The sequence below is a fragment of the Erythranthe guttata genome, chromosome 9 (assembly GCF_056151865.1).
Source record: "Erythranthe guttata isolate IM_541 chromosome 9, IM_541, whole genome shotgun sequence".
NCBI lineage: Eukaryota > Viridiplantae > Streptophyta > Magnoliopsida > Lamiales > Phrymaceae > Erythranthe > Erythranthe guttata.
Window position 1 is genome coordinate 16,177,009 of NC_142541.1, and position 17,287 is coordinate 16,194,295.

Sequence of the window (17,287 nt, forward strand, 5' to 3'; positions counted from 1 at the left end):
TGTACTGATTCTTTTGGTATAAAAGGAGATGGATGCATGTTCAAGTGAAACCATACAAATTAACTTGTTCCTTAAATTAAAACTTCTCTATCTAGATTTTGACACACACACACACAACACATAGTGAATCACACACTCATAATCACTACAATCATCATATATAACATACATAATGAGGGCAACATTATTTTGTCTTCTTGTCTTGTTCTTACACATACTACTCTGTTTGGATGGTGTATCAACCAGGCATCTTCATCCCAATCATGGTATCTCTCTCTCTCTCCCTCCCTCTCTCTCTCTCATGATTCCTTTGCTGTATCATGGTCTCTCTCTCTCTCTCTCTCTCTCTCTCTCTCTCTCTCTCTCTCTCAGTAAGCAGAGCTCTGTAAATTAAACACTAAATACATGTTTGATATATATATGTGCAGTCGCAAATATCGAAAATCGGCAGCCATTGGAGATAATGAAGAAGAAGAGAGTGGGATTAGAGGTGGTGGTGGAAAGAGAAGAAAAGATGAGAGAGATAGGATCGAGGGTACCGAGGTGTGATGACAAGTGTTATGGCTGCATGCCGTGTCAGCCGATTCAGGTGCCGACAAACGCCGCCGCCGTCAACGGCGGCGTTGGGGTTCAGTACACTAATTACGAACCAGAGGCCTGGAAATGCAAGTGTGGCCCTTCCTTCTATGCCCCTTAAACTAATTATTCTATTATATATATATTAAAAAAATAAAGAATTATTAGGGATATTAATTAATCATTATCATGATATTAATATGTATTATCTCACTAATTAGTTTGTAGTTCTATTTATTTATCTGTAAATTATGTGGTTGTTCTAGTAAATTATTATAATAATTATAATAATTATTATTAATATTATTAATCATTGTTATATGGTCATAATGTATTAAAATAAAAAAAGCGTCACTATTTCACTAATTCAAGATTTTAGTGAACTAAACAATGATTCATAGATTAACCAACCAATTATGAGATACAATTAAACCTCTATAAATCAATCCAGTCGCGTCTAGTAATATTATACTCTCTCCGTTCCTAAATAGGTATCGTTTTTTTCATCTTGACACAAATCTTAAGAATCTCAATAAATATGTCTTGATTTTAGGAAATAGATCTTGATGGACCAAAATACCCTTGTTTATTAATTAATGCAGGAAGAGTGCTATAGAGTTAATAATGGTAAAATTGAAAAATAAGCAATTAATGCAGCATTGGAATTGTAAAGTGACAGATAATATGGAACAAAAAAAATTCTTAAAAGAGACAGATATTATGGAACAGAGGGAGTATTAATTTAGCGAAATATTAAATTATCGAACTAATGATTTAATACATTTCAATCGAGTTGGGACCGGTAGAAATTTAATTAGTGAAATTATTAACTTATGGAGTATTATTTTTTATTTTATTGTTTCGGAAAAAAAAAAAAGAAAAAATTTAAAATAACAAATAAATGGGGAAAATGGTTCTTTTTATGCATTTATTCGAAGGGCTGCGGGCCCACAAACCCAAATCAAAGAAACCCAGCTAATCGTATCCGTCTGTGTAAAATGATTCAGTGAATCCACGCAGTAATCCGCATTCGATTTGCTCGCAATGGCCACCTTTCTCAGTAATGTATGTTTTCTGCATCTCCCGCAGTTTAATTTTGTTCCTTTCAATTTCAATTTCTAATTTTTAATAATTTTAGCAGAACCCACGAAATTCATTTTTATTTATTTATTTATAATTATAATATCAGTGTAGTTTTGTGAAGAATTCAAGTGTGCGTGAAAAAGCTGATGACTCGAGGGTGATATTTATTAACTGGAAGTATAATTAATTTACATAATTCAGCCATGGGTATGATGAACTGGGGGATTTATTGTGTGAATTACATACATGCATTAGGGTTTATGAATTAGGGGTATTCCTGTAAATTAATATTTTTTATGTAAGTTCAAATTATGATTAAACTAATTTAAGGGGTTTTTTTGTCGAAATTACGAAATGTAGGAGCCTTGCTCAGCTATAAAGAACATACTTCTATCGGATTCCGAGTGTGAACGCGATGCGGTTAAGTACTATTCAGATGAGTGGCCAACCAACAATGCAAAGCTCGCTTTTGAGAAGTCCGTTTGTTTTCACGGAAAATGCAAAAGACTAATGCTGGAACAGAAGGTAAATTTAATCCCGTTATTTGGTTTTCAAATTTTTGAAAAAAATACGATTCTCGTATGATATTAACGTGTTTGCCAAATAAATTACTAAAATAAAAAAAATTAATGCAACAACGGTATACAGGGGAGATAACGATGATGGAGAACAGTATCGTAATATATTAGTTTGTTCAAGATCTGCATTTCTTTGTGACTGCCATTCCCCTCCGGGTTTTTTTCGAATATTCTTGAGTTTCACATTAATTTGTAACCGCGGGATTTGCTCGTTCACGATTTTATCTTATCTTTTTAAGTGTTTTTTTTTTGTTTTGTTTTAGGAACAATGTTGATATAAGGGAGGCACTCGAAAATATGGTTATATATTATTATTCTCTCGTGCCTTGACGATATTTTTGATGGAGGTAGGTTATGGGCTCGTAGTTGTTGAGTCGAAATACTTTTATCTCTATATTTATTAGCCGAAGCATATCTTATATAAGCCCTTATATCTCGATAATTTAGTAATGTTCTTTTTCTTAACTAATGTGTTGTCTATCTCATAATTTTCTCTTTCGTTATATCTCATTTTGCGTTGATTAATTATCGAACCCTTTGTAATATAGTACGTCGAGAAAATAAAATTTGAACGCTCGTTCCCATAAAGCACGTTGATTTTTCATTTTATTTTGCTTTTCTTTTTTATATATGTTTGTTTTTCTGCATAGTCCTTTGTCTTTCTTCTTATTTGTTTTGCTAAATCCAGGTGATGTTGGTGTGATCTATTTCCCTGTTTATGGCTAGTGGCAGATCATGTTATTCTTGGGAAAAACTATGGGCAAGAAGGTAAATGCATTAATTATTTTTCAAATCTTTTCTAGTCTTATTTATTGCCTATGGTGAATTCACAATCCATTTGCCATGGTTAAATATTTAAAAAAAAAATCCATTTAAAAATAATATTAGTACTTAGTTAATTTCATTTTTTTTTAAATGATGTGTATTTGGACTTGACTATCTATTATTTGAACAAGACTTGACTAATTATGTTTGCATGCAACACAACTAGTGGTTGCAAAAGCTTTTAAAAATACATTATAAGTGTTTTTTTGCTCGTAATTTGTTTTTAATATACTCAGGCCTTTGTAAAATCGACTTTTGCTTTTGTCTCTTTTAAAATTAGCTAGTTTAAGTTGTAATTTTAAAAGCACTATGAACTTGCTTTTTCAAATTTAAGTTGATTTTCCAGCGTATTTTGCATCCATCCCAAATTCTACAAATAAACGCTTGAAACGAATTTAAATCACAATTACTAACTTCTGATTTTAAATAAGTTTTTGCAAACAACACCTAAGTGGTGTTGAGAAGGATTAGACCATTATTATGGACAATAAAAAAAAAATTATAATAATACAATTTAAAGTTTAAAAATAAAAGTCTTCCTTTAATACCTAACTAATATGTTTCTATGGATAACAATTGCATCGAAATTTAATTAGATGGATGACATGTTAGGCAAGCAATTAATTGTTTAACAATTTTGTCAAACTTTAATGGGCAAATTACGGCTAGCTCCCCGAGTTAATCTTAAATTATGAAAAAAACTACTCATCTTTTAATAATTACAATCATTCCTTAATTGTGTATTGTCTTACAGAAAAAACTCTCTTAAATAGGTAAATTTGAGAGGGTAGAGATGAACGTGTAAGAAAATACATAGTTGGGGACTTGGGGGATATTGGTAATTAGCTAAACATAAGGAGTTTTTCGTAATTTGAGCGAGTATACCTAGGGTGCCCCGTAATTTGCCCAACTTTTAATTATATGACATTTTCGGTGAAGGAATAATGGTTTTTGATGTGACATTTCCAATATTCCATTTCAAATGTTGGAAAACAGTCAAATATATTCTTACAATAAATATTTCAAATACCTTTTTCCATATCTATTAATTAATTTTTTTTTTAAGGCATAAATGGTTTTTTCATCAAATTAATTACTTTACTAAAAGTAATTGAATTGATTGATAGTTTTATATTTTAAAATCGTGAGTAAAGAATAAAATCATTAAACGAGCAAAGGTATATTAATGCATCCACACCTAGGTGTGGAATTTTTGTTATGTAAAAGTATTGCACTCAGGTACTAAACTTTTACAAAATTAAATTACTTATTGCGTAAAATTATTCTTCCTTAGTCCTTATTACCTAATTAATATATATTTTTGAAGTCAAAAGAAATATTTTCTCAAAAAAAAAAAAAAAAAGTCAAAAGAAATATTTTAATGACGTGTGAATATTATTATTCCAATGCACGAATACAATCAACAAATATAAATAATTAATTAGTTCTTTTTTTTTAATATTTTAATTAGACTTAATAATACAAAATACAATTTTTGTCCCTCAAGTTTGTACCAATTTCACATTTGGTCCACAATGTTCACAAAAAACACATTTGATCCCTCATATTTTAAAAATTCAACACTTTTAGTTATGTCCGTCCATTTGCCGTTAAAACTAATCGAATCAAGCATGTGTCCATCAATGTCTTAATTGACGGTCTAACTATCCAAAAGTATTATATTATTGAAACATGAGGGATCAAATGTTACTTTTGTGAATATTGACGCTCAAATGTGAAACTAGTGCAAACTTAAGGGATAAAAACTGTAATTTTTTCACTTAGGATAGTAGGAAGGTAAATAAAATAAGGGTAAATTATGAAAACTCCCTGAACTTTGGCTAAATAATGAAAAACACCCCCACCTATGCGTAATTACCAAAAAACCCCTACGGTTCTTTCCGTCTTATACCAACTTCTTACAGTGTGACTTTTCACGGATTTTTTTTTATCCTAGGGAATAGACTTTACACAATTTCAGATATTTCTTTTATATCTCACTCATTTAACAAAAATGTATAATAGACTGTACACATTTTGGTTAAAAAACTCGATTAACAGTTAATCAGAGGGGGGTTTTGGTTATTACCAATAGGTGGGGTATTTTTCATTATTTAGCTTAAGTTTAGGGGTCTTTTTGTAATTTACCGATAAAATAATAAAATAATAAAAAACGTGAAAAATAAAGAAAAATAGTTTAATTAAATAATAGGAGGGATTAATTAACCGTAATCGGGAAACAAGAAATCAATGAAGACGGGAGACAGCGCGAAACAGTGGCGGTGCGGATTTCGACAGTCTCTATTTTTTCGCCCCTCTCTCTCTCTAAAAACTCTCCCAATCTCTCTTTAATTTCTCCAACCTATTAATTTTTTTTTTTAATATTTTTTTTCTCTGCCGTCGTTGTTTGGTTTCTGTGTCGTCCATCGCCACCCTTCAGCTGAGATCCCATATGGGTTTGTCCCACATTCCCATTTGATCATTATTTGCTCAGGTATTATTACAAAATCCGTTTCTTTTTCATTCTTCTTAATCTGTTTGTTGTCGATTTGTTTCGTTTTTAGTGAGCATGTGTTTTTTTTTTTTTTAATTTAATTAATTTTTAAGCTGCAGAGGAGGAAATGTTGAATTTATTTATTTATTTGTTTTTGTGATTTTTACTCGGCTATGATTTGTTGTTTGTTTGGATGAATTCTTTTGTTTCTCAAATTCTTTTTCATGGTTGATTTTATGCTGTAATTTTGTGATCATTCGAATATTTTTCGGTTGCGTACTCGTTGTAATTGACTCGACTAGTCGGCTATGTTGAATCCTTTGTGATCTTGGCTAATTGTCACGTAATTCAAAACTTTTATTGTGTAATAATAATACGCTCGAATCGTTTACATCGAAGAGCAAAAGTATGAAAAATTTCGTTATATATCGATTTTCTCGCAGGTGGTGGTACATTGCAGCAATTTCTTTAAAATCGGTAATTTTTCCATGGTAGGCAAATTTTCATGTGGGCATGTGGATTTACCATGGAGAACATAGGTTGATATGAACAACCCTTTCACTTGCCTCGTTTCGCGGCAAGTGCTGTAGCTTTCTTCGCATGCTTTTTTTCCGACACCGAAAATTAGCATCGAGCTTCATATAATAGCAACCAGAAAGAAAAGAAAAAAAAGGCAAAAAAAAAATGGCTGGTGGAAGAATAAGAGCAAAGCTCCGTCGGAGCAATCTCTACACATTCGCTTGCCACAGGCCACACCCAACCGAGGAAGACAAAACAGACGAAATCGAAGGACCAGGTTATTCAAGAATCGTCCACTGTAATAAGCCTCATATTCACGAGATAAAGCCCCTCAAATACTGCACAAATTACATTTCGACCACCAAGTACAACTTCCTCACATTCTTGCCAAAGGCGATTTTCGAACAATTCCGACGTGTAGCCAACTTGTACTTTCTCCTAGCTGCAGCCTTATCTCTAACTCCCGTTTCTCCGTTCGGTCCGATGAGTATGATAGCACCGTTGGCTTTTGTGGTGGGGCTGAGTATGGCTAAAGAAGCTCTTGAAGATTGGCGGAGGTTTATACAGGATATGAAGGTTAATTTACGGAAAGCTAGTGTGCATAAAGAAGGGGGTGTGTTTGGTCTTAAACCGTGGATGAAGCTTCGAGTTGGAGATATTGTGAAAGTGGAGAAAGATCAGTTCTTCCCTGCAGATTTGCTTCTTTTGTCTTCGAGTTACGAAGATGGGATTTGCTATGTGGAAACTATGAATTTAGATGGGGAGACGAATTTGAAAGTGAAACGGGCTTTGGAGGTAACTTTGTCTCTCGATGATGACCCAACTTTCGAGGGATTTGATGCAACCATAAGATGCGAGGATCCGAATCCAAATCTCTACACTTTTGTTGGCAAACTCGACTATAATAGTAGGGTCCACCCACTCGATCCGAATCAGATTCTTCTGCGAGACTCGAAGCTTAGAAACACAGCCTACGTTTACGGAGTCGTTATATTCACCGGTCATGACAGTAAAGTGATGCAGAACGCTACAAAATCCCCTTCGAAACGGAGCAGAATCGAGAAACAAATGGATAAAATCATATACATTCTATTCAGTTTCTTGGTTTTCATATCATTCATTAGTGGAGTGGGTTTTATTGTGAAGACGAAAAACGATTTACCCCATTGGTGGTATTTACAGGTTCCTGATAGAGAAGGTCTCTTCGATCCAAACAAGCCTTTGCAGTCAGCTTTTTATCATCTAGTGACTGCTCTGATGTTGTACGGATATTTGATACCGATATCTCTGTATGTATCTATCGAGGTTGTGAAAGTGCTTCAAGCTATATTCATTAACCAAGATCTTAACATGTACGATGAGGAAAGTGGGACCCCTGCTCAGGCTCGGACATCAAATTTAAACGAGGAGTTAGGACAGGTGGACACAATTCTTTCGGACAAAACAGGGACTTTGACTTGCAATCAAATGGACTTCCTTAAATGCTCGATTGCCGGCACTGCGTACGGTACTCGTGCTAGTGATGTGGAGCTTGCTGCTGCTAAACAGATGGTAATGGATATGGATGGACAAGGGCAAAATGGGAATGGGAATTTTTCAGAGAAAAACGGGCATGAATTTGCGGGACCCGAAATTCAGCTCGAGACTGTGATTACATCGAAAGACGAAGACGCGATTAATAATAAGAATCCGATAAAGGGGTTCAGCTTCGAAGACAGCAGGCTTATGAATGGGAACTGGTTTAAAGAACCGAACGAGAATAACATTTTGTTGTTCTTCAGAATACTGTCTCTTTGCCACACTGCCATTCCGGAGCAAAATCAAGAAACGGGAGTTTTTACCTATGAAGCTGAATCGCCTGACGAAGGTGCTTTCTTAGTTGCTGCGAGAGAATTCGGTTTCGAGTTCTGTAAGAGAACACAGTCGAGTGTGTTTGTGCGTGAGAAATATCCTTCCTCTCAAGAACCTACTGAAAGGTGAGACCACAGACAGCATACTTTTAGGCCTCGTTTGGTTGATAAGATTATCCACAATTAATTAAATAATTAAATGTTTGGTTAGTCAAATAGCTTTTCGGGCCGGCCTGCAATTGTGGGAAAAAAATGGCTCTAATCTCGGTCCAACCATATAATTGGGGTATCATAAATCTTATTTCGGCCAATCTTTATCTTAGGAACCAAACGAGGCCTTAAGTTATTGCTTTGAATAATTAGTTTATCTGACGCGTAATATTTGTCATGCAAAAATTCAGGGAGTTCAAAGTTCTCGCGTTGTTGGATTTCACTAGCAAAAGGAAGAGAATGTCGGTAATCATTAGAGATGAAAAGGATCAGATTCTTCTCCTGTGCAAAGGAGCCGATAGGTACGTTCTTAAGTTATTATTATTTATTTATTTTTTTAAATGGCTTTCTTAATCTAAATAATGTAATTCTTTGTTTACAGCATCATTTTCGATAGATTATCGAAAAACGGGAGAATGTACGAGGAAGCAACAAGAAAGCATTTGAATGAATACGGAGAAGCTGGATTGAGAACTCTTGCACTTGCATACAAGAAACTCAGTGAGGAGGAATATTCCACTTGGAATGACGAATTCACAAAGGCCAAAACCTCGTTTGGTGCTGACAGAGAAGCAAATCTCGAGCGGGTTTCCGATTTGATGGAAAAGGACTTGATACTCGTCGGTGCAACTGCTGTCGAGGACAAATTACAGAAAGGCGTATGTTTTATATACACACATATATAGTTATATATGATTATTATTAGTTTTAAGCGCGGTTTCGGTCTTATTCTTTGTTTGTTATTTGTTTTTTTATAGGTGCCTCAATGCATCGATAAACTGGCTCAAGCTGGTTTAAAGATATGGGTTCTGACAGGTGATAAGATGGAAACTGCAATTAATATAGGGTCCGTTTTCTCACTAGCAAGAATGTGTCTTATTTTTATACTTGTTTTATTAAATTTGGTTTTCTCAATTTTAAGCTAAAATCTTGTCGTCGTTATGCAGATTTGCTTGTAGTTTGCTTCGACAAGGGATGAGGCAAATATGTATATCGTCGAATTTGGATGCAATAGTTCAAGATTGCAGACAGGTAATATTTTTTTTCTCTCTTTCTAGAAGTTAAATATTAATTATAGGTTTTGTTTTTCTTTCTAGAAGCTAAATATTAATTATGGCTTTTGTTTTAAGGCTGCAAAAGAGGACATATTACAGCAAATTACGAACGGAACCGAAATGATTAAGGTAGAAAAGGATCCACATGCAGCATTTGCATTGATAATCGACGGGAAAACTCTGACTTATGCGTTGGAAGATGATATGAAGCACCATTTCTTGAATTTAGCAATCGAGTGTGCTTCTGTTATTTGCTGTCGTGTTTCGCCCAAGCAGAAAGCTCTCGTGAGTAATTCTGATATTTTATTTCATAAACCTCTCGATTTATTCTATAGACATATAATATTATTTGGAAAAAACTAGGTGACAAGATTGGTTAAAGAAGGAACTGGAAAAATCACATTAGCAATTGGTGACGGTGCAAACGACGTTGGTATGATTCAAGAAGCTGACATCGGTGTTGGCATCAGCGGCTGTGAAGGAATGCAGGTTTGTTATATATATATATATATATATATATATATATATATATATATACATACATACATATGTATTGAATAATAATAAATGCAATTAAATATATCATTTTTGTTGCAAAAAGGCCGTGATGGCGAGCGACTTTGCAATAGCGGAGTTCCAATTTCTCGAGAGGCTTCTTGTCGTACACGGGCATTGGTGCTACAAAAGAATTGCTCAGATGGTACTTAATTACTTTCGAGTTGAACTTCTTACAAAATATTTCATTTAATTTACGTACGTATATAAATCGTATTATTTGCAATAATTCTATGATTGCAGATTTGCTATTTCTTCTACAAGAACATTGCATTTGGCCTTACAATCTTCTACTTCGAAGCTTTTGCCGGTTTCTCGGGACAGTCTGTTTACGACGACTGGTACATGCTACTGTTCAATGTCGTACTAACTTCATTGCCCGTTATTTCTCTTGGAGTTTTCGAACAAGACGTCGATTCTGAAGTGTGCTTGCAGGTCAGTTTAAGTTTTCTTACTGTCGTATAGTAATCGAGTTTATTGCATTTAGTACCCATGTGTTGCATCGAACTGCTGAATATTGAAAATTACACCTACCTACCCAAAAGTTAGGTCAAATTACAGTTAGATCCCTAGACGTCTTCTGATTTGAAAAATTATGTATACCTTCTTTGAGGTAATGAGGTTTGACTCATTTGACTTTTTGACTTTTTGAAATTATATTTCTACCCTTAGACCAAATAATGAGTAAATTACATTATCGTCCCTCGATGTTAGATCTAATTACATTGATACCCCTCATATTTTAAAAATATTACAGAATCCTCCCTTAAAGTTCAATTAGGTTTGACTCAGTTGACTCTCTGACTTTTTGAAATTCCATTTTTACTCTTAGACCAAATAGTGAGTAAATTACATTATCGTCCCTCGATGTTAAGTGAGTAAATTACATTATCGTCCCTCGATGTTAGATCTAATTTCATTGATACCTCTCGTATTTTAAAAATATTACAGAATCCTCCCTTAAAGTTCAATTTCAAAAAAAAAAAAAAAAAAGAAAAAAGAAATCCAAACTCATTATATTTTCGTTTTCACTATAAAAAATAAAAAAATTGCAGTTTCCAGCATTATACCAACAAGGCCCGAAGAACCTATTCTTCGACTGGCAAAGAATATTCGGATGGATGGCGAACGGGCTCTACACCTCCCTGGTCATCTTCTTCCTCAACATAGTAATCTTCTACGACCAAGCCTTCCGCCTCGAGGGTCAAACCGCCGACATGGTCGCTGTGGGGACCGCCATGATGACCTGCGTCATCTGGGCGGTTAATGTCCAAATCGCCCTTACCATGAGCCACTTCACCTGGATCCAGCACTTCCTAATATCCGGCAGCATAACCATGTGGTATCTTTTCCTCCTCGTCTATGGAGAAATGGCATATTCCCTACGCGTGAACGCGTTCCGCGTACTCATCGAGATTCTCGCCCCGGCCCCTATTTACTGGTCCACCACTCTCCTTGTGACGGTGCTCTGTAATCTGCCGTACCTCGCGCACATTTCTTTCCAGAGGTCTTTTAAGCCGTTGGATCATCATATTATCCAGGAGATTAAATACTCGAGAAAAGATATCGAAGACGGGCATATGTGGAGTAGGGAAAGGTCGAAGGCGAGACAAAAGACGAAAATTGGGTTTACCGCGAGGGTCGATGCGAAGATAAGACAGTTGAAAGGGAGGCTGCAGAAGAAGTATTCGACTATGAGCACGTGTCATCATCCGATTGGGCAGCAACAAACGTGAGGCTTATCTACATTTTGTAATAATGGGTTCTTTTTATATTGATTACTATTATTGTTTATTATTATTTTTTTGTTCTTTGGAGGCCATTTTTGATTCATTTCTTTGTTTTTTTTTTTGCCCGGTATAATTGAGGTATTATTTGTTTGAGGCAAAAAGTACATACTGAGGCTAATTTGTATGTACAGTTTTATAGGGTTCGATTTTTATGCTACAGTCGGTGAACGTTACTTAGTTATATACTACCGTATACGTTATACGTATATAGATTTTATTCCCATTTTACCCGAATTCATATATATATTTATGTGCGTGGTGTGTGTCGAAATTGAAGGTGAATTTTATTTACCCAAATTACTCAGTGTAGTTCGTCAGGTAGCATCTTTAGTCGGTGTTAATTTTGCAGCTCACAACCTTCGCAGAATGGGCGTTTAACGCCGATAGGGATGGTTTTGTTGACATTAGTATTTTACCGTTTTCTCGTTTTTGTGACGGGGGTTACCGTTTTGTTGACATTAGTATTTTACCGTTTTCTCGTCTTAATGAATTTCCTTTTAATTATAAAAAAAAATCTACAAAGATAATTTCAATTAAAAAAAGTTAGAAACTATTATATGTGAAATTTATGAGGATGCAATCACTTTAATTTCATTTTTATGGAGTAATGAATTATTTATTTTTATTATACCTTTTTTAAATCTCAAATTATTGAATTGGAGATGGGTATTTTTTATTTTGGAAAAAAAACAAATATAAGGATCATGGGTCGACCCGTCAGCCCATTATTAAAACGGCGTCGTGTGGCGTAAACGGAGAAAGAAGAACATATATAAATAAGTAAACAAATACTTATAAGCGTGCGAATTCATTGATTTGATCGACGCCACCAATGAATTGTTGTTGTTTTTTCGTATAAAATTGTTCGATTCTTTGTTCCATCTCTCTTCTCCTCTCTCTCTCTCTCTCTAGGTAGACATCTGCAAGTTTCAGTTGAATTTGAATAAAGCAGGAGCTGGGGTTAGGGTTTTGCTCTTTCAATTGAATGGAGCCGCGCGTGGGGAATAAGTTTCGATTGGGGCGAAAAATTGGGGGCGGATCCTTTGGGGAGATCTATTTAGGTTTGCTTTAGAATTTACTTCTCTAATTTCTCTCTGTTTTTTTTTTTTTTTTTTTTTTTTAAAAAAAATTTTCGGATATTTTGTTGATTAATTACCTTTTCTGAGTTGGGTTTATGTATTTTTGTGTTGTCTGTTTTGCAGGTACTAACATTCAGACGAATGAAGAAGTTGCAATTAAGCTCGTGAGTAATTTATCAAGTGTTGTTTTACTCTTCTTTTACAGTACTTTTTCTTTCTGTGTTTTTGCTTACGTCACATTTCACTCTCGATCAGGAAAATGTGAAGACAAAACATCCCCAATTAGTGTACGAGTCCAAGCTGTACAAATTACTTCAAGGAGGAAGTAAATGATCTCATCTTTTCTCTGTCTTTGTCTCGATTTTTTTTTCCGACATTTTATATTTGTGAACACTAAGAAAATTGAAATGATTTTACGTTGACAGCTGGAATTCCGAATGTTAGATGGTTTGGAGTCGAAGGAGACTACAATGTTCTTGTGATGGATTTGTTAGGACCTAGTCTTGAAGACTTATCCAACTTCTGTAGTAGAAAGCTTTCTTTAAAGACTGTTCTCATGCTTGCCGAACAGATGGTACGATACTTCGATATTTCGTTTCCGTGTTTTTGGTTACGAATAAACAATCGTATTTTTCCAATATTTACTCAGAAATCTTGAACTCTTTTTTCTTCAGATTAATAGGGTTGAGTATATTCACTCTAAATCTTTCCTGCATCGCGATATTAAGCCGGACAACTTTCTCATGGGTTTGGGAAAACGTGCTCATCAGGTGTCCGTTTTTGCCATTTTCATTTTTTTTGCTTATATAATCTGTTGGTATTTGCGACTAAATTTCGATTGCATGCAGGTTTATGCCATAGATTTTGGACTTGCCAAGAAATACAGAGACTCCAATACTCATCAACACATCCCTTATAGGTAAATACGTCTTCAATATCCATAGAATAAAACCCTTATTTTTTCAAGTATGATTGTTCTGTAATTTTTTTCTTTTTAAAAGGTTTCTTGTTATACTTTCTATTTGCAGAGAGAATAAAAATTTGACCGGGACAGCCAGATATGCAAGCATGAATACCCATCTTGGCATTGGTATGCATGTGACCTCTGTCAAAGCTCCGTTTATTTCTTAATTTTTAACCTTTGAGATAGATATAATCTGATTTGTCGTTGATTTTGCTTTACAAATGCATAGAACAAAGTCGGAGGGATGATCTAGAATCACTTGGATATGTTCTCATGTATTTCCTAAGAGGAAGGTATATCCGTAATCCGATACTCTTGCCTTTTTTTTCTATTTCCTCTGCTTGCACTTCTCGTAATATGTCTACTCACCTCGAAATTATTTAGCCTTCCGTGGCAAGGGCTGAAAGCTGGAAGCAAGAAACAAAAGTACGAGAAAATTAGGGAGAAAAAACTCTCAACCTCTATTGAGGTAATTTCCCATTTTCTCTTTTTTTTTTCCCTTCCGAATGATTGTATATTTCGAAAAATTAAAGGACCTGATTTTTTTTTTACAGGCTTTATGCCGCGGCTATCCTAGTGAGTTTGCGTCTTACTTCCATTATTGCCGTTCGCTTAGATTTCAAGATAAACCAGATTACGCGTATTTGAAGAAAATTTTCCGGGACCTTTATGTTCGAGAAGGTTTTGAAACCTTTTTCATATCGAAGTCTTCATATTTACACTCTCCTTTTATTCTTTTGCTTCAAACTTTTTGTATTCCCTGGCAGGTTTTCCGCCCGACAATGTATTTGACTGGACTATTGTGAAATATCAGCGGCCAGAGCTTGCAACTGCTGCTGGAACAAGTTCAGGTGTGCCGAATGCTAATATCGAAAAGCAGTCAGGTGATATTCTTTGGCAATTAGTCAGATTGAATCGTATCCGGATATGGGGGCAATGCCCCCCCCCCCCCCCCCCCCAAAAAAAAAAAAAACCCACTTATCAAAAAACCCTACTATTTTATGTAGAGAATTGTTGTTTTTCAAGTTAGCTACTTCTTACGGAGTGTCGTATTGTGCAAAAGATTTTCTGTAACATGTTGATAAGTTTATTAAGATGTATATTTTCTAAGAGTTGAATGTATTTCTATTTTCCTACAAATTTCGTACAGGTGGCAATGAAGGCAAGGCCCCCGTTGGGTCTGGGAATGCAACTCGAGGCAGAAGCTTCTTGAATCCTGGAAGCTTCTTGAGAGAAAAAGGTCCAGTTGCAAAAGACAACACCGTGGCTAAAGAAGTAAGATTGCCCCACACTCCCAGTAAGAAATAAAACAGAAGTTGTCCCCTTCAGTTCATGTCTCTATTTCTTACACGGGTCCCACTTTTTTTTTTTTTTTTTTTTTTTTTTTTTTGCAGCTGCACGAATTAAATTAATTTTCTTGATTTATTTTTGGTATTTTTGCAGGTATCTAGTTCTAGTATCTTCAGACAAGGTGGATCTTCGAGGCATCCCGAGATTTCTGGCAATGAGAACGACAATTCTTACCCACGTGCAACAGATACTAGCTCAAGAACACTTGGTAATAATTCGAGTGTGGCGCAAAGAAGTTTGGCGATGACATCATCAGATGTTAAGCCCTCGTCTTTTACTAAAAACCCTTCAAACACGAAGAGTCTCGAATCTACAGTCAAAAGCATGGCTAGCTTGAACCTTGGCCATAACGAAAGGATGCAATAATTAATTAATTAATTAATTAATTAATGGCAAGCTACTCTTTTTTACCGTTGCATTATTATTATTATTCACCTCTAATTATCGCAATGCTTAAACATATTAGATAGCTGCTAGAAGAGTTCCGTATTATGATGCGAATGCAGATGCAAGAGCATACAAATAAGAAAATGACCGTAAAATTCCCGAACAAAAACTAATATGCACTATAGTCAACAGTTTTAACTCTTTTAATCACTCTTTTTTTATGAGTTAATGTTTGATGTTTATTGAATTATCTTCTTCTCTTTCGATTTGTCCCGAGTAAACTATATGATGGTTGATGATAAACTGTATTTTTTTAATAATTGATTAATTACGCCGTGCTAAATGATATTTTATCATGTGATTAAATAAAGTAACGTGTTCGTGTGTGATTGGACTAGTTATCGACACTCGACAGAAACAATCGGAAGTATTCAAATGCTTCTTGATGCAATACTATTTGCTAGAGTTGGTTTCAAGTACACATTTTGTTTATTACATTAGCCACTCTCCCTTAATTTAGTGGATTAGTTAATTAATTAATTCAGTTGTGTGTTAAAGGTTACTAATTCTTTGCTTCTATTGACCTATTCCATCAGACTAATATAATCAATTACATAAGCTTTCCTTTGACTAGGAAATGGTATTTCTTCTTGTTCTTGAAACAAGTCATCCTATTGTAAAATCATAAACATTAAACATAAGATAAATACATTTTATTACAATAAACATAAGACAATTGTGTAATAATATCCAATTCAATCAATCATATCAGTATCTTGATCTTCAAGAACTTCAAATCCCTTTTATTCAACACAAAAATAAAATTCAACCAACTTATATTCCATACAACAAATCATCACAACACCAACACAATTTTTTCAAGAATTCGAGAACTCAAACAATTAAAATAAAAAACGGACAACATAAATCACCACAAACGATGAACGACTTGCCTGCAAGAATTTTTGATCCACCTGAAGCTTCGTTTAACAGAACCCATCATTGAACCGTTGACGGAATACGCCTTATAGGCAACAACTCTCTTTTTCCTCTGGAACTCAGGGTCGGAATTGTAATTCCATCTGTTCGAAGAAGAAGACGAGACCGCGCCACCGTTGTTTTCTTTCCTGCTTCTTACATCCTTAAACCTATTGTTGTAATCCAGATATGGAGGAGGGTTTTCGTAATTACGAGTGCTGTAACTCCTCATATCACTTATGCTTGAGTTGGTTCTTGAAATTTTCTCCATGTTTGGAATAGTTTCTTGCATTTTGAAAATACAAGAGGCAGAGGGAGAATAAAAATTTGGTTTCTTTTTATTTGCTTTGTGTTGTAGTTTATATAGTGATTTTTTTGATACAATGATATGTCACATTCAAAGTAAATTTTATTTATTTTATTTATTTTATTTTATATATTTCTATAAGTTAGTTGCTTTTCCGTAGAATTTATAAATTCGGTTATCGTTTGACCGTTTTCTTGAATAAAATTATGGGGAAATTTGCTGAACACTCCCGGGTACTAATACCATTTCAAATCAAGATTTTCATATTTTCGTACTTTGTCCATCGGGCGGTTCGGTTAGAGAACTTAGACTGAAAATGTCATTTTTGACTGAAAATACTTTTTTCTCCTCTAACTCATCCATCTTCAAAACTGCATCCACTCCGAAGAATGACATTTCACGTAATTAGAGAACAGTTATTTTCATTGGGTTTCAGTTTAAGATGTCTATTTTCAGTCCAAATTCTCGTACTAAGCTCTCCATTTAAAAGTCTAGACCGTCTATTTTCGATCTGAACTTTCCAAATATATTGGTTATTTTCAGTCTAAAATATTAATGTTAGTTAGAAGCTAAAATATTAATTTTAGTTTTTTAATTTGGTCTTGTAAAAGACTATTACTTGTTCACATCTCAATTTAAGAATAAAGACTGGATGCATGAGCCACAGCAGTTGATAACCATATTTGT

The 17,287-nt window shown here is 34.6% G+C and overlaps 2 protein-coding genes and 1 pseudogene across 4 annotated transcripts; all 3 read left to right on the forward strand.

Annotated features, from left to right (window-relative positions):
- Positions 1 to 1,525: 1,525 nt before the first annotated feature.
- On the forward strand, positions 1,526 to 2,963 carry LOC148768225 (coatomer subunit zeta-1-like; annotated as a pseudogene).
- A 2,293-nt stretch (positions 2,964 to 5,256) lies between these two features.
- Positions 5,257 to 11,758, forward strand: LOC105975737 (putative phospholipid-transporting ATPase 4). 2 transcript variants are annotated; one of them, XM_013000955.2, is made up of 11 exons: positions 5,257 to 5,556; positions 6,000 to 8,051; positions 8,327 to 8,437; positions 8,518 to 8,794; positions 8,894 to 8,982; positions 9,083 to 9,167; positions 9,266 to 9,475; positions 9,554 to 9,679; positions 9,792 to 9,890; positions 9,989 to 10,180; positions 10,801 to 11,758. In XM_013000955.2, the coding sequence occupies exons 2-11, from the start codon at positions 6,241 to 6,243 to the stop codon at positions 11,479 to 11,481; spliced, it is 3,681 nt and encodes a 1,226-aa protein (XP_012856409.1). In that variant the 5' UTR covers positions 5,257 to 5,556; positions 6,000 to 6,240; the 3' UTR covers positions 11,482 to 11,758. The 2 variants fall into 2 exon arrangements, with proteins under 2 accessions (XP_012856409.1, XP_012856413.1); XM_013000959.2 differs by having other exon boundaries at positions 5,267 to 5,556; positions 6,052 to 8,051.
- A 504-nt stretch (positions 11,759 to 12,262) lies between these two features.
- On the forward strand, positions 12,263 to 15,562 carry LOC105975738 (casein kinase 1-like protein 2). 2 transcript variants are annotated; one of them, XM_013000962.2, is made up of 13 exons: positions 12,263 to 12,596; positions 12,738 to 12,778; positions 12,870 to 12,939; positions 13,040 to 13,188; positions 13,289 to 13,384; positions 13,463 to 13,533; positions 13,643 to 13,704; positions 13,808 to 13,871; positions 13,963 to 14,047; positions 14,133 to 14,259; positions 14,346 to 14,462; positions 14,729 to 14,875; positions 15,022 to 15,562. In XM_013000962.2, exons 1-13 carry the CDS (start codon positions 12,521 to 12,523, stop codon positions 15,027 to 15,029), a joined length of 1,113 nt encoding a protein of 370 aa, XP_012856416.1. In that variant the 5' UTR covers positions 12,263 to 12,520; the 3' UTR covers positions 15,030 to 15,562. The 2 variants fall into 2 exon arrangements, with proteins under 2 accessions (XP_012856416.1, XP_012856415.2); XM_013000961.2 differs by having other exon boundaries at positions 14,729 to 14,853.
- The last annotated feature ends 1,725 nt before the right edge of the window (positions 15,563 to 17,287 follow it).

Coding starts and splice junctions, on each gene's coding strand:
- LOC105975737 (XM_013000955.2), top strand. CDS start 6,241: ATGGCTGGTGGAAGAATAAGAGCAAAGCTCCGTCGGAGCAATCTCTAC. Junction 8,983..9,082: donor GAAACTGCAATTAATATAGG/GTCCGTTTTCTC, acceptor GTCGTTATGCAG/ATTTGCTTGTAGTTTGCTTC. Junction 9,891..9,988: donor ACAAAAGAATTGCTCAGATG/GTACTTAATTAC, acceptor CTATGATTGCAG/ATTTGCTATTTCTTCTACAA.
- LOC105975738 (XM_013000961.2), top strand. CDS start 12,521: ATGGAGCCGCGCGTGGGGAATAAGTTTCGATTGGGGCGAAAAATTGGG. Junction 12,940..13,039: donor CAAATTACTTCAAGGAGGAA/GTAAATGATCTC, acceptor TTACGTTGACAG/CTGGAATTCCGAATGTTAGA. Junction 14,260..14,345: donor GGACCTTTATGTTCGAGAAG/GTTTTGAAACCT, acceptor ATTCCCTGGCAG/GTTTTCCGCCCGACAATGTA.